Below are 15,602 nucleotides of genomic sequence, written 5' to 3' on the forward strand. Positions count from 1 at the left end.
GACAGGTGTGGTCCCTCTTCCACCCCAGTCCCCTCAAAATACTTGGAAGGGATTTGACAGAGATCAGGTCTCAGGTTTCTGTTCTTCCGTTTTCATTTCTTTCTTTTTCTCCCCTCTTCCCAGTGCTAAATGTGCAATAGGAACTTGATCAAAGATTTTTCAGCTGAATGGCACTCAGATGACCAGCCCCCCATCCCCACAACAGAATGGAGATCGATGTGGTAGAGCAAATCATCATCGTTTATTAATTTTTGTGAAAAAAATTTTTTCCAGGGGACACCATTATAGGTATTAATATTGAAGTTAGTGGCAATAATGAAAAGATCGAAATTTTTTTAAAGCAATAATTTCTCAGAAGTGTGTATTTTCAGGTCATTGAAGATTATATGTAAGCAATTGGTTTGGACAAAACATAATTGTTAAAGACCTCTCTTGCCCTGTGAAAGCGACCTAATGTGAATGAATAAAATATATTGCTTTAGGTGAGTTGAAAATAGGAATATTTCTATCGCAGAATTATAATAATCTTCCTATTCACTTAAAAAAAACGTACGTATAGTAAAATTAGCAGTGATCTTTGGAACTTGCAGTGTTGAAATGTACATAATTATCCCAATAACACTTTCAAAGTCTTAAGTATAATAATTTTATAAAGCTTCTCTTTCCAATATATTTCGGAGAGCCTCCTTTTCAAATGCCTTCTTTTCAAATAGCTACCTTTGGACCATGTTACAATACAAGGTTTTACTTGTGCATGTGGGCAGCCTCAAGCTGTCGCAGTGGTGGCCGTATTGCGCAGGGAGCGATGAGTGACAGAGAGCAAGTGTGGCTCACTAGTCATGTTGCAGCTCAGGCCTTTGAAAGCTGTAAGAGAGAAGTAGCAGCCACCCACCCCTAACGCTGGGTAAAGACGGATCAGACTCACACTGCGTGGAAACAGACCACCGCCAAATCATTATGGCTTTGCCCACCACTTAATTGGTTCCAGCTATTATTTCAATAGATTGAAACATTTTTTTCTTCAACACGGCTAAGTCAAAGTGTCATGTATTATCCAGCAGTTAAGCCTGTCACCCTTCATCGGGGGGAAGCACCCAGCCAAAGGTCCGGCACACACAGGAGGGACATGTCAGCGCAGGAGGGACACACAGGAGGGACATGTCAGCGCAGGAGCTCTCTGGCGTCAGTACTCCTCATTGAATGGGTACTCGGGGTGATCTCTCCACCTGCCAAGACAAGTCCCCAAGGGGGACATCTCAGCGCAGAGTCGCACAGCTGTGAGTTCCTGGCATCCTTGGACAGGTCCACTGGCCGCTCCCTCTCTCTCCTAATCATTCCTCCTGTTCCTTTCCCGCCCTCCTGCCGGTTTTCATCCAGCCAGCGCCTTTACTAGAGCCCTGGGGGCACCTGGGCTTGAGTGTGTGTGTCGGGGGGCTGGGGGGGGCCGGCTGCCTCCACACCAGCGCTTTGCTCAGGACAAAAACTCAGGGGTGAGTGAAGCGGCCCCTTCCAACTCCTCCCTCCCTCCGCTGTCCTGCCGCAGGGGGCCTCCCACGCCCGTGCCCCACAGGCACCTCTCCTCTCCACAGCTCTGTCACCAGTCAGGCCACCCTCCCCTCCGCCTAGCTGCTCCTTGCCTTTCGCACTAGGCCTCCTGAGAGTTGATAGGTGGAGGCCTAGAAGGTGGGGACCAGCAAAGGAGGGTTCTGCTGTAATGGTGACAGTGATGATGATGGCCCTATCTGTTAAATGCAATGGGGAAACGGTTTTTAAAAGGACTGGGGTGTGTGTGTGTGTGTGTGTGTGTGTGTGTGTGTGTGTGTGTGTGATGGGCACATCTAAGACTCAGTTCTCTACAAATACTATAGACTAAGTTCTTGACAAGTCCTATATGCTTTAAATTAAAATGTAAATTAAATTAAAAAAAAAAAAAAAAAAGACTGTGAAATTCAGTCAAGGATTAAGTGGATGGAAAACAAAAAAGAATCTGCCCTGGCCAGTGTGGCTCAGTGGTTAGAGTGTTGGCCTGAGCACCCAGGGGTCTCGGGTTTGATTCCTGGTCAAGGGCACTTACGTACTGCTGTTTATTTCTCTCTCTCCCCCTCCCTCCCACTCTCTCTGAAAAGCAATGGAAAAAATATCCTCTGGTGAAGATTAACAAGCAAACAAACAAACAAACAAACGAACAAAAACCGCCCAAGAATCATGGCCCAGCGTGCCTAAATAATACATCATTTTGACCCACGGGACCTAATTTTTGTTTCTCCTTGCTGATTTTTCTATTCCTGGTACAATGAGTTATTTTCTCAGTATTTCTAGAGTTAGGTATTAAATATGTCAAATGTCAAACCAAATAATGTTACCAACTAACTGTAAAAAAAAATCGGCACATTGGTGGATTGACTATATCGTACTATCCCTTCTTCATTTGATGATGTTTAGTCAATAGAAATCATTTATCTTCAAGAGCCATTAACCAAGTGATGTGTTTCTTAGTTCCAAGTTTGTGTTTACTCTTTAATTCCTGAGGCTACGTCGATAATTATCCTCCTGGAAAATTCACATTAGGAATTTGTTTCATTCATTCAGAAATGGATTCGGAAGTTTGATATTAACACAATCAGAGCAGTTTCTGACTCTAGAACTAAAGCGGGGCCCAAAGTGCCCAAACTATACGAACCGTTTTAATGAGCTTTGGTCAATGCTCTTAAAGAGAGGGTTGACAACAGGGGACAGTCCAGGTGATCTGAAGAACTGGGAATATTGATAAAGCGATTAAGAAGAAAAAATTGTGTGTGTGTGTGTACACAACATATGTGTGTGTGTTTTCTTTTTATTTTAAAGGACCTGTAGTATTTAGGGAATAAAGGGCTGCCTCACTAATTAGCTGAATCTGACCACATTTAAGGAATGTAAGGAATTTTGCTTGTGGGTGGATGGAGCTGGAATGGTGCAGCTAGAAACTTCAAATCCTATAGACAAGTGTTCGTCTAAAACTAGTTTCTTTAGGTGAAGGGATTAGCCAGCGAACATATATGCAGAGCCATGGACTCAGACAACAGTGTGGTGATGGCCAGAGGGGTGGGTGGGGTGGGGGCTGTGTGCAGTGGGTAAAGGGGGGAGGAAGTGGGGGACATCTGTAATAGTGTCAACAATAAATTAAATAAATAAAATGGAACAAAATAAAATAAACTAGTTTCTTGGCTCCCAACTTGGTGCTCTTTCTACTACACTCTTACGTCTCTATCCCAGGAATTGATTTTTGTTGATAATTTTGCTCTAATTTGTGCATCATTTTGATTTTTTAGGAAGAAATCCATATGTGTTGGAATAATTGTGCCCCTATTGTATTAATTTGTATTGTATTGTGTGTACACTCTGACTAAATTCTCCTCAAGGTCTTTAGCCTGCTGTGCCTTAACCTGTCACGGGATGGCATATAAATGCCAGAAATCTTCTTTTAAATAAAAATGTAGATTTGCAGGGAGTTCCTAGAATGAATGTGGTTTCCCCAGACCTATTTAATACTCAGAATAGGCTGCCCAGTGGCCTTTAGCCTTGTGCTTCTGTGGACATAGGTCCGGGTTCACAAGAGCTCTCTGACCTTGACAATCCAACGCCCCTGGGTAGGGCCTGACTCATGATCCCCCAGAACTCACATGAGCAGCTCCACGAGGCGGGCATTTTTATCTAAGGCTTCAATGCTCTTCATTTCTTCTTCAGTGAGAGAAAAGTCAAAGATCTGAAATAACAGAAATAAAAGACATTTATGATGATAGAAAATGGGTCAAGCTTGGGGTCTGGGAGAGAAGCCAGCAGTTGGAAACCTTCAAAGATTTAGGAACATCTCTGCAAATGTCTAAGAGGAGTTGGACAAGGCCTGGGGGGTCCCCCTAACCCAAGTGGAGCAGGAATTCTCACCTGTGCCTTGTCTTAAGACAATTCTGCTGGGGACATTCCAAATTCTGAGAAACAACGTTATGTTCAGGACATCCGAAATTCCAAGAATGAAGAATTCCTGTTATTTCTGGAGAAGATGCTGAACTTTTGATTCTGTGCTGGAGCCTTTCCTACACTTAAAAAATACCCCCTTGTCTGTAAATTTGCCTCTGTACTTTCAAAAAACTTTTACTTTGCTTTGGTTTTTCCTCTTAATCACTTCTCTCATCATTTTTAACGTCTCTTTTCATACGTTTTAATTCTTACTATATTTTCATTGTTTTATTTTTTTCTTAGCTTGTGCACTTTATACTCTGGTTTTATAATTGTCCTTTATTAACATTTTTATACTTTATTTTAGCTTATTTATATTTTTAACACTTGGTCAATCTGTTTATAATTTATTTTCTCTTATTTTATTTTTTATCTTTCTATCCCTTACATTTTATTTTAGCATATTTAACCATTTGCGATCTTTAATTACGTAAGTCATTCGTAAGTGTATGTCTTTCGTAAAGCAAGGAGTCACTACAGAAGTGCATGGATACACTTGGAATAAATAGTGAAAGTGGTTACCCACCACGCAGTCCTGTTCTTCTTCCCAGATATTCTTTCCAAACATTCAACACACAGTAAGAGTAACATGAAATAATTGTATTACATCTTTATTATTCTGCAGCTTCCTTTCATTCACAGAATACGTCTTGGTGATCTTTTCTGTTAAAATACATAGACTGACTATCTATTATTAACCTCAGTATCCATAGTATAAATGTAACAACAATTTACTTAATTATTCCACAACAGATTGCTCCCAAGTGCTTTTTTATTTTCAGGGAACCCTTTCTTTGATTACTTAGGATCCAAGTAATGGAGCTTATGAGATTGTATAATAAATAAAAAAACAGAACAAAACAAGAAAAGTCATGTTTGTCATGTTCATCACATGACCTCGACTCCAGCCCAGGAACAGGGATGACTCTCTTCCTAGGGGTTAATGCAGCCGGTGATTTAAGCTGAAGCCAATGCTTATTTACTATTCTGAAAAAACGAGAGCTTTAAGAATTATGCTAAATCTACTCTGGGACAACAAAGCTGGGATGACAGCACATTTGTTTACAACATGATTTGCTGAGTGTTTTGAGCCTACTGTTGACACCTACTGCTCAGAAGAAAAAACGCCTCTTTCAAAACATTTCTGCTCATTGACCAAGGCACCTGGTCACTCAAGAGCTCTGATGGAGACATACAACGAGCTTCGTGCTTTTATGCCTGCTGACACAACACCCATCCTGCAGCTTATGGATCCGGGAGTAATTTTGACTTTCAGGTCTTCTTATTTAAGAAATGTATTTCATAAGGCTATGGCTGCCTTAGATAGGGATTCCTCTGATCTGGCAAAGTAAATTGAAAATCTGCTGGAAAGGCCTCACCATCCCAGATGCCTTTAAGAACATTCGCTATTAATGGGCAGAGGTCAAAATATCAACATTAACAGGCGTTTGGAAGAAGCTGATTCGAACCCTCATGGATAACTTTCAGGGATTCAAGGCTCCGGTGGAGGAAATAATCACAAATGTGGTGGAAACAGCAAGAGAACCGGAATCAAACGTGGACCCTGAAGATGTGACTGAATTGCTGCAACCTCATGATAAAACTTCAATGAATGAGGAGTTGTTGTTTTTCATGGATGAGGAAAGAAAGTGGTTTCTTGAGATGAAACCTCCTTCTGGTAAAGATGCTGTCAATATTGTTGGATTAACTCCAATTTTGAAAGAAGTTTGGTGGGTAAATGGTATCAAACAGCATCGCATGTAACAGAGAAATTGTTTATGAAAGGTAGGAGTCAATCAACATGGCAAACATCATTGTTGTCTTATTTTAAGAAATCGCCACAACCACCCCAACCTTCAGCAACTACCAGCAGCCCATCAACAGTGAGGCAGGGCCCTCCACGAGCAAAAAGATTACGACTCGCTGAAGGCTATTGCACACTTGATAGACTACGGTGTAGTGAGAACATAAATTTTATAAGCACTAAGAAAGCAAAATATTTGTGTGACTTGCTTTATTGCAATACATGTATGGTCTGGAACAGCATCCCAATATTACAGAAGTATTCCTATAACGGACAAGCAGCCAGGCAATCCCCAAAGTACTAGGAACTGTCTCAAATTCAGCTAAAATTAAATCCAGATATGGGCAGAGTGGGTCAGGGAGCTGATATAAAATAAAACATGAAGGCATTACAAGTTTCTTATGAATCTAAATAGAAATTCTCTAAATAAAAAAATAACCCTACTTTTTACATTTTCAGAAGCCGTTCTCTTACCTGAAAGTTTTCTTTGATCCTTTCAGGGTTAAAGCTTTTAGGAATGACAACCAACCCGCGCTGGATGTTGAAACGCAAAGCAACTTGAGCTGCCGTCTTCTTGTACTTTTTCCCCAATGAGTTTAGAAGCTCATCCTTTAACAAAGGTGGGAGAGATACATTCACCCTTAAAAAAAGAAAAAGATGCACTGTCTTTAGCTTGATCAGTGAGAACCAATGGTGAATCAGCCCTCCTCTGTCTCCCCATTCACCTGGTAACCTACCAGGACATTCCCGGTCCCCTGTAACCCATTTCTCTGACTGCAGAGTCTTCAATTAAGAGCTGCTCTTAGTGTGGGAAGACCAAGAGAGGCAAATTTATAGAGCTGCCTTTTTCAGAAAGTAAATAATGTGTATATATATATATATATATATATATATATATATATATACACACACACACACACACACACACACACACACATATATTTGGTGTGTGTTACAGAGAGAACTGGGTTGAAAGTAGGCATATGTGAGAAGGTAGAAAGACTGAAGTGCAATAAACAGAGGTACAACTCTTGGAATCATCTTAGAGTAGAAAAATGTCTGCTATGGTCTGTGGACCACATCACAGTAGAACTGTCACCATTGAATATAGAGATAAAAAAATTGCCAAATTTCAGAATATGGCCATAAACACTCTGTCAAATAATACCCAAAGTAACATTTATGTAGCATTTCTGTGTCTTAGGCACTGGTAAGTAATTTCATACACATTCTATAACCAATGCTCACGACATCTAAGTGAGGAAGGTGTGATTAGCTCTATTTGGATATATGGAGAATGACCTGAGGGGGTTAAGTAACTTTTTAAAGATCCCATAGCTGAATAGGGTCATTTCAATAAAATGATTCACACTAGCCTTATACTCTACTTCCTGAAGGGGCTTCCAGCATTACTTACCAGGCTGGATTCCTAGAGGTCCCCAAAGGGCTGTACGCCACAATGACAATGTCGTGTTTTTGGCAAAACTTCAGGAGTTTTGTCTGGATGAAATATGGATGGCACTCCACCTGTGTGGTTGCATTGGAGGGCAGAGCACAAAATTAAGGCCTCGTAGAGGAATGCAATTGTAAAAAGTTATTTAAAAATTCTTAAATAAAATTTATTTAAAAGTATTTTGGATAATGAGCTGAATCCTAAATATTTTTCCTAACAAGGATACTTATATTGGTTATATATTGGTGAGATTAATTACAACAAAGTTAGTGAGGGCACCATCTGTGGGTTAATTCTAAAATAATTGGGAAACAAATTCAGCTTTGTGTACCTATCGTAGTTTAAAACTTGAAGTGAAGAGACTCAATTACTTATAGTAAACATTCTAGAAAATACAATTTCCATAACAAACTTACAGTGTCAATGTTCAGATTTTAGTCGTAGGAAGTCAAAGCGACATTTTACAGAAGCCCTCTGTCTAGCTATCAAACATCTAAGAGTATTTTCATGGGAGGGAGAGCATGTATAAAACTAAATTTAAAGATGAACTTTGTCTTCTTGGACGAGAGTTCTTTACACCACCAAATGTAAGCCTACTTTCCTTTTCAGTATCTTAATGACAAGAGTCTTGCCCTGAAAATATTAGTGTCAACAAAATTGTTTGAAAGTTTCTTCTTAAACACTCTGGTAGTTTTGACCTACACTTTTCTTTTCTTTCTTTTCTTATATTGAATTTACTGGGATGACACTGTTTAATAAAATTATACAGGTTTCAGGTATACAATTCCACAGTACATCATCTGCCTATTGAATTGTGTGTTTATAGCCCCTAGTAAAGTTTTTTCCCGACTCCCAGCCCAGGGCTCTTTCGGTTAAGTACCGATCGGAATCCCTTGTCTCCCCCCGCCCTCGTCAATCTGTACCTGGTTGCTGACTGGCTTATACTTGAGTCCTGGTTTGTTCAGTATTAGCTCCAGCTGCCTGCGGTTAAAATTGGAGACGCCAAGAGATTTCACCAAGCCAGCATCTTTGCAAGCTTCCAAAGCCTGCAGGGTAAACGCCAATGAGTCAAGAAAGAGGCCTCAAAACAAGCAAGGATGACTGTTTATCGGATTAATATAAGTTCTTTAAAAAGGGAAGTCCCTGGGCCTGTCAGTGGGTGTTCTGTGAAAGAAAAAAGTGGGAGTGACAAGCAGGAATTGTGTGATTGAGTTTGAGGAGTGTCGTATACCATATCTTTCCTTTGTAATGTCCATAATGATCTTATTTCTTGGAATTTGTTGAGGCTTTCTTTATGGTGTGGTAGCTAATCAATTTTCAGAAGAGTCTGATATGTGTAAAAACGTATATTTTCCTGTTTTGGGATGCAAATCTCTCTCCTCTGTCTCTGTTTCTCAGTCTCTCTTATACATATATGTAGGTGTGTACACACACATTATATACAAAATTAGGCCTCACTTTTCCTGGCTTCTCAGTAGTTTAAGGAACATGTCAGAAATCTCCCACTATAATCAATGTCTTCATGTATTCTATTTTAAAATATGTTTTTATATAATTTTTGCTTTACATATTTTGAAGATATTTTTTTGGGTACATTTGTGTTTCAAATTGTATATCTTCTTGGTAAGTTTCCATCTTCATTTATGCTTCATGTATTTTTGGAGTCCTGTTATTAGGTGCATAGATGTTTAGGATTGATTTTATTATAAAACAAACTTCTTTATCCCTGCTAATACCTTTGCTCTGAAATCTTTGTTGATATTAAGATAGCCACTCGAGCTTTCTTTTGATTACTGTTGGCCTAGTATATGATTTCCTATCCTCTTGATATTTTTTTAACCTTTGACTTTAAACATGTTTGTATGTTTTTATTTAAAATGGGTTTCTCATATATAATATATAGTGGGGTTTTGCTTCTTGCCCATTCCGAAAGCCTCTGCCTTTTAATTGAATTGTTTTAACTATCTATATACACTGTGTTTATTGATATCACTGAATTTATTTATTTATTTATTTATTTATTTATTTATTTATTTATTTTTAAAAATATGTCTTTATTGATTTCAGAGAGGAAGGGAGAGGAAGAGAGAGAGAAACATCAATGATGAGAGTTATTGATCGGCTGCCTCCTGCACGGCCCTGACTGGGGATCGAGCCCGCAACCCGGGCATGTGCCCTGACCGGGAATCGAGCTTCGATCTCCTGGATCCTAGGTCGATACCCAACTGCTGTGCTTGTTTTTAAAAAATGTTTTCTTGTTTCACATTGCTAATATCTTTTCTTATCTCCTTTAATATATTCATTTGCTAATTTAAAAGTTCTTGATCCTCTGTTCTGTTTATGTTGGGACTTGTACTTGAGATATGTTGTTTCCCTGTGAAATCAATACCTTGTCATTTTGAGCTATGAGCATTTTTTCTCCTGGGGATACTGGCTACCCTGTCGGGCAGGCCCTTAGAGGGAAACACCAGACTCCAAATCTAGTCATCTCCAGTGAGTTCAGGAGTGAGTATTTGGTTTCTCAGGTAGAGAGCCCCAGGCACCCGAAAACCAGTAGTGGCCTCCTCACCCCTCAAAACAACTCCATCCTTCAGATCTTCAGCTGTTACCTCGAGGGGGACATTCATAAGAAAGAGGTACCATGCTCATTAGGGTATATCCCCAGCCTTTGGAGTTTAGAATGGGAGAGTAAAAGCTGCATCTCTTCATAAGTCAAAGAGCAATAATCAGATCACAATATTAAAAATGTAGTCTTTTAAAATAAAAGAATAAAAGGCCCACTTGAACTTACCTCCCAAGTGGCACACAGATTTGTCTTGTGATATAACCATTTGCCATTCTCATCTCTAGGATAGAATTCATCTCCAGGCTGGAAAAAAAAAACAAAACGAACATATGCAATTAATTTTATTTACATCTGGGAATTGAAATTATGGAATTTGGATTGCCATTATGTCAATATATCCTAGCCCTGGGAAAGCAATTTAAACTTGATTATTGAAATGTTTATATAATTATATAATAAATTATATAATTTATAATTTCTCACCTTTGTGGGACTGTCCAGAAATTCTTTCATTTTTCCAAAATATGTGACACACTGATCTCATCCTATGCTGGCATGTATGTTCCCTTGATTTATTGACAGGTTACTATTGTTATTATTATTATTAAGCCATGAACTTCCCTCCTAATGACAGAATTACTCATCAAGAAAGACTAAAGGCTGAGAGTTAGGACTTTGGGACTCAGTGTTTGACAGTCTAGCCTTGCTTGCCAAAGTTGAGGCCGGCAAGGCATATTACTTCTCAGGTCTGGTTGACTTGCTCACTGGTCTTTTCCTTTGGCTTTTGGGCCCTCCAGGAGTTCAGCATTTCTTTTTCCTACTTCACACATTACCTAGTGTCAAATTTCCTTCTCTGGTTTTTGGGTGATCCTTTCCCAACTAAGGCTAACTGTGGTATGGGATGTTGTCTTTCAGATTTCTCCTTCTTGGCTCTATCTAAAAATGGGACCCATTTCTTATGGGCTTGAAAACGGAATAGAGAGAAATGAAAGGTGGTTCCTAGGCTCCTTGCAGTATGGCGGTAATAATGTCCTGAGGTTGGGTTAGCAATCAAGAGTTTTGTTTTGGATATTTTGAGTTTGAAATGACCAATCTTCAAATGGGTTTTTGAGGAGGCAATTGAACAAAGAAATCTCAGAAAGAGGCTCAGAAAGAGGTCCTGACTGCAGATGAAACTTGGAGGTCCTCAGCATATAAAATAGTATTCAATCCATGCACCTATATGAGATCACCTATAGAGACAGTATGGCTCAGTAAGACAAGAATATTGAGAATAGAGGCACTGGGCATCAGAGCATTTGGAGGCTGGCAGGGTAGAAGCTGCCAAAAATCCTGAGAGGGTGAAATCACAGAAGCCACAAGAAGAACATTTGTACAGGAGATAGCTGCCAACTGTGTTGAGAGAGATCAAGTAATATGAGGATTATGTATCTACTGGATATGGTTGGCAGCACGGAAGTCTTTATAGACCTTGATAATAGAAATTTTTATTGAAAATCAAGCAACTGGACAAAATTCATTATATTAAAATTTTTTTTTTCTTCCGCCATCTCACCTGAAGAAAACTTTCCCCTGGTGATAACACTTTCTCCAGCAAAGACAATTTTGGCTCAGTTTCCTCCTGTCTCACTGAGAGCAGGAAAAAGGCTCTTTATTCCACAATGCCACGTAATCATTCATGTTAATGACCCTTTCTGTCTCCGATTTCCAAGCTCTTTGTCTCAACACTGGCGGCCCACGTTTCCACTCCAGTCTCCCTCCATATTTCTTGCCTTCTGCATTTCTCAGTTTTACTTCTGTTCTGGAATGGTTTCATGCCTCTCTCACGGACTGTGTTTAATATTTTTTACTTTCCCAGATTTTAATTAAGTCCTTTAATTAAGTCCCCTGAACCCATGCTAGATATTTCTATGATGTTCCTCTTAGGTTTCCACTGTGCCTACTTTACTAATCCCTCCTCCGAATAATCCCATGGTCTTTTCCCTCCACTCCTGCTCCTATGGTAAGGCATTATTAAAACAATAATTCAACCCTCTAAAAACCCATGCTATTGATTCTCATTTCTGTGCAGCAGTAGTTTCATTTATCTTTTAAAAATGTCATTCACCTTTTTTAAAAAATGGATAAGGCAGAAGGGGCTGTGTAGTATAGAACAAATATGGGATTGACATTAGGGGACCCAGGATCTGGTCCCAGTTCTGATGGATTTTATTTTTTCATTTATTTATTTATTTATTTATTTATTTATTTATTTATTTATTTATAAATATATATGTGTATTTCTCTCTCTCTTTTTAAAAAATACATCTTTATTGATTTTAGGGAGAGGAAGGGAGAGGCAGAGAGAGAAACATCAATGATGAGAGGGTCATCGATCGGCTATCTCCTGCGAGCCCCCGACTGGGGATCGAGCCCACAACCCGGGCATGTGCCCTGACCGGGAATCGAACCACGATCTCCTAGATCCTAGGTTGACACTCAACGGCTGAGCCATGCCCGGCCGGGCTCTGATGGATTTTAAGCCCAAGTTAGCTACTTCATTGCCTGGGGCCTCTATATATTGGAATATATATTTCCACCAGGACATTTCATAACATTATCTTTTATTATCTGTGAAATGTCAGGCCTTGTGTCAGTAATTTCACATATATAATTTAATGACTCCTCACAACACTCAGCGAGTTAGATATTATTGTCTCCAATTTACCAATAATGAAATTGAAGTTCAGAAATATCAAAGTGACTATGCTAGTGAGTAATAAAGCTGGAAGTCAGTCCCTCTTCTGTGTGACTCCAAAGCCCATACTCCACTGCACCACGTTTAGGTGATGTGTAAAGAGATCAGGTGATAACTTGACCAAGTCAACTGGCTCACATATTACAGAGCTGGGGTTCACACTAGGCAGCAGGGCTCTGGAGCCCATGCTTTGTACCACCATGCTTGCTGAGTTACCTCCGATTAATGAGTACAACGGAATCTGTCCTTTTGCTTTCTACCATCCTTATGCCTTCTCTATGAGGTTGAATGTGTCGTCTCTCTTTCTCTGAATTCTTAAGTTGTATTGATAAGGTAGGCTTGGCATGTCAATGGGCATTTTGAAATCATATAAAAACAGATTTTTGAGAATGAAGCCAACCGGAACACAGGGATAGAGAAAGGGCCAGATGTAGGTACATAGTTTGAACTTCTAGATACAGTCGAACCTTGGAATTCTTAGTTCCTTTTTTGCTAAAGCCAATCTGAGTTGGATTTCTGCCATTTATAACAAGAGTCCTGACTGATATAAAGGTGTTAGTTATGGCAAGTAATGGACAAAAAATGTGGAATTGGCTAAGTCATTGCAGGATTGTGGACAGTGAGGATTCTCCAGCTGAGAATTGGCTATTCTTGCTATGCAATAGCATGGCATCTGGTTAAATTATTGCCTTGTTGTGTCTTAAGACTCTGACAATGGGCTTCCTAAGATTGGAGCTTTAGGGGACTTAGTAGAAAAATGTTGGGTGTTAGAGTTTGTTGGCCATTTTTTCAGTCTTCAGTCAAGACCTGAAGAAAGATAAATGCATTTATTGGTACTTGGCATGTAAGACGTGTGGTAAGAGCATATTTTGCTAAAGCAAGCACTTTCTGCTTTTAGATGCCTTCTCAAATGGCAGAAGTTCATCTCTGAGCCTTCTAGAGTAAGAAAAGTCAGTGTCAACCAAGACAGGAAGGTAAGAATCCTAGAGGAAAATAAAATTGAACTTTGGGAGGATCCTTGTCAGTATCCTCTGAAGGCAAGATCTCGGGCCATGAATGCCCTCCCCAACAAAGAGAACCATCCAATGAGATGCAGACTGGGTGCCAGGAACACATTATCTGTGCGTCCCTGTTTTGTATTATTTCAAGCCAAATGGGGGCCATTAAGCTGAGGACTGAGCAGATGAGCAGAACAAGGGGGTCCTTTACTAAGATGCAGAAACCATAGGCGGAGGGTTAGATACAAGAAAGTGACCCTATAAGATTTCTAGTTTTGTGTTTGTTTTTTAAATATATCTTTATTGATTTCAGAGAGAGGAAAGGAGAGAGAGAGAGAGAGAAACATCAATGATGAGAAAGTCATCACTGATCAGCTGCCTCCTGCACGCCCCCTACTGGAGATTGAGCCAGCAACCTGGGCATGTGTCCTGACCGGGAATCAAACTGTGACCTCCTGGGTCTTAGGTCAATGCTCAATCGCTGAGCCAAGCCTAGCTGGGCAAGATCTCTAGTTTTAATTATTCTTTCTGAATGTGACTTGACTGAATGTGAATTTACGGAAAGCCTAGCAGAATTTTAAGGAATATTGTCTTGTCTGTGAAATCCCAACCTGAGCAATAAGAGCCTTTGATTCCCAAGGCCGTTGTGAAGCCTGCAAACCTGTACCTACATGAAGTAGATGCAAAAGGGGAATCTTTCCCGAAGTTCCTCTTGGGTGTAACCACAGAGGAGAGTCATCAAGGAGGGTGCTTCTGGAGAACAGAACAGGGGCAGCCAGGTTGGTTGCGTAAAGCAATTCTGGCCACTGCAATGGCCGAGTCCTTGCTCTTCCTGACCAGCAGGGTCTGATTTGCCTCCTGCACGTGTGACCAGTTTCATTTTCAGTCTCTCCTTCCCTCAGTGAAATTTTAATGTAGCTACTTTACTTCCGCAGTGCATATGGGATGTGTTGGTGGTGGTTAAATTGAGTCCATAGATTGGGGAAGTTCAAGGAGGAAGTGCATTTGAACTAGAAGAAAGGCTATCGCCCTGATCTTGTTGCTGACTCCAAAAAACCTGACCATTCTTTGAGTTATTTCTCTTTGGAGGGGGTGGAAGGTGAGTAAGTTTTCAGTATGTTATTTTGCATTACGTCTTGCAGGGACATTTTCATGACTATGTGAGTGAGAAGGGTGTGTCTCGATGCTGGACAACGAAAATATGGACCTCCATTTGGGGACTATGTGATGGTTTGATGGAGAGAGTTTAAACTACAGTTGTAAAGATGTGATATCATAAAAAGTGCATTGGGTTATGAATCAAGAAACATGATAACCAAGCCTGAGTCTGTTACACATAATATTTCTGGGCATTTGTTAGGCTAGGTCAGTGCTGTCTGATCTACAGTTACAAAATGGTAACACTCTATGATGCTAAGTGATGAGCCAGCCTCGTGCACATAGCTGCTGGCTCGTGGTTGCCAAAGAGCGGAGGCCAAACCTTTAGGCGTCTGAACTCACCTTAAATGCCATGGGTATTTCAATGATGTAAAGATCGACGTAATCTAGCTGCAGGACCTCAAGTGTCTTCTCCAGGCATGGGCGGACCCTCTCTGGTTCATGATTTGTAGCCCATAGCTGAAAGAATATAAGGGGATGGTTAACTAACATCCACACTATTTTTAAAAAATAACAATGCAGCTCTTTATTCTTTACAAGGCCTTCATGCACATTTTATTCATTCATTTCATTGCACAAAAATATGTTTATGCTGAAGTTTTATTCTGAGTATAGAATTAGCTGATATAACTCTTGACACTCAGAGTATAATTTTATCAGAATACAGTACCAGAATATGCATCCCTGTGTTCATTGCAGCATTATTTACAGTAGCCAAGATATGGAAGCAACCTAAGTGTCCATCAGTAGATGAGTGGATAAAGAAGTGGCCCATATATACAATGGAATATGACTCGGCCATTAAAAAAAAAGAAATCTTGCCATCTGCAACAACATGGACCGACCCTACAGGGTATTGTGCTGGGTGACATAAGTCAGATAGAGAAAGACAA

At 40.0% G+C, this 15,602-nt stretch overlaps 1 protein-coding gene across 3 annotated transcripts in view; it reads right to left on the minus strand.

The window, feature by feature from the left end:
- Positions 1 to 1,183: 1,183 nt before the first annotated feature.
- Positions 1,184 to 15,602, minus strand: part of AKR1D1 (aldo-keto reductase family 1 member D1) — a 32,319-nt gene continuing 17,900 nt past the window's right edge. For 2 of the 3 annotated variants that reach the window (XM_087821380.1, XM_016222404.2), the window contains 7 exons: positions 15,052 to 15,168; positions 10,042 to 10,119; positions 8,174 to 8,296; positions 7,215 to 7,324; positions 6,272 to 6,437; positions 3,660 to 3,742; positions 1,184 to 1,226 (listed from right to left, as the gene is read on the minus strand). In XM_087821380.1, the coding sequence (XP_087677506.1) occupies positions 1,184 to 1,226; positions 3,660 to 3,742; positions 6,272 to 6,437; positions 7,215 to 7,324; positions 8,174 to 8,296; positions 10,042 to 10,119; positions 15,052 to 15,168 (720 nt within the window). The remainder of the gene's footprint in view (positions 1,227 to 3,659; positions 3,743 to 6,271; positions 6,438 to 7,214; positions 7,325 to 8,173; positions 8,297 to 10,041; positions 10,120 to 15,051; positions 15,169 to 15,602) is intronic. The other variant, XM_016222412.2, reaches the window with a different exon arrangement.

Source organism: Miniopterus natalensis, chromosome 10, assembly GCF_054644295.1.
Source record: "Miniopterus natalensis isolate mMinNat1 chromosome 10, mMinNat1.hap1, whole genome shotgun sequence".
Taxonomy (NCBI): Eukaryota; Metazoa; Chordata; class Mammalia; order Chiroptera; family Miniopteridae; genus Miniopterus; species Miniopterus natalensis.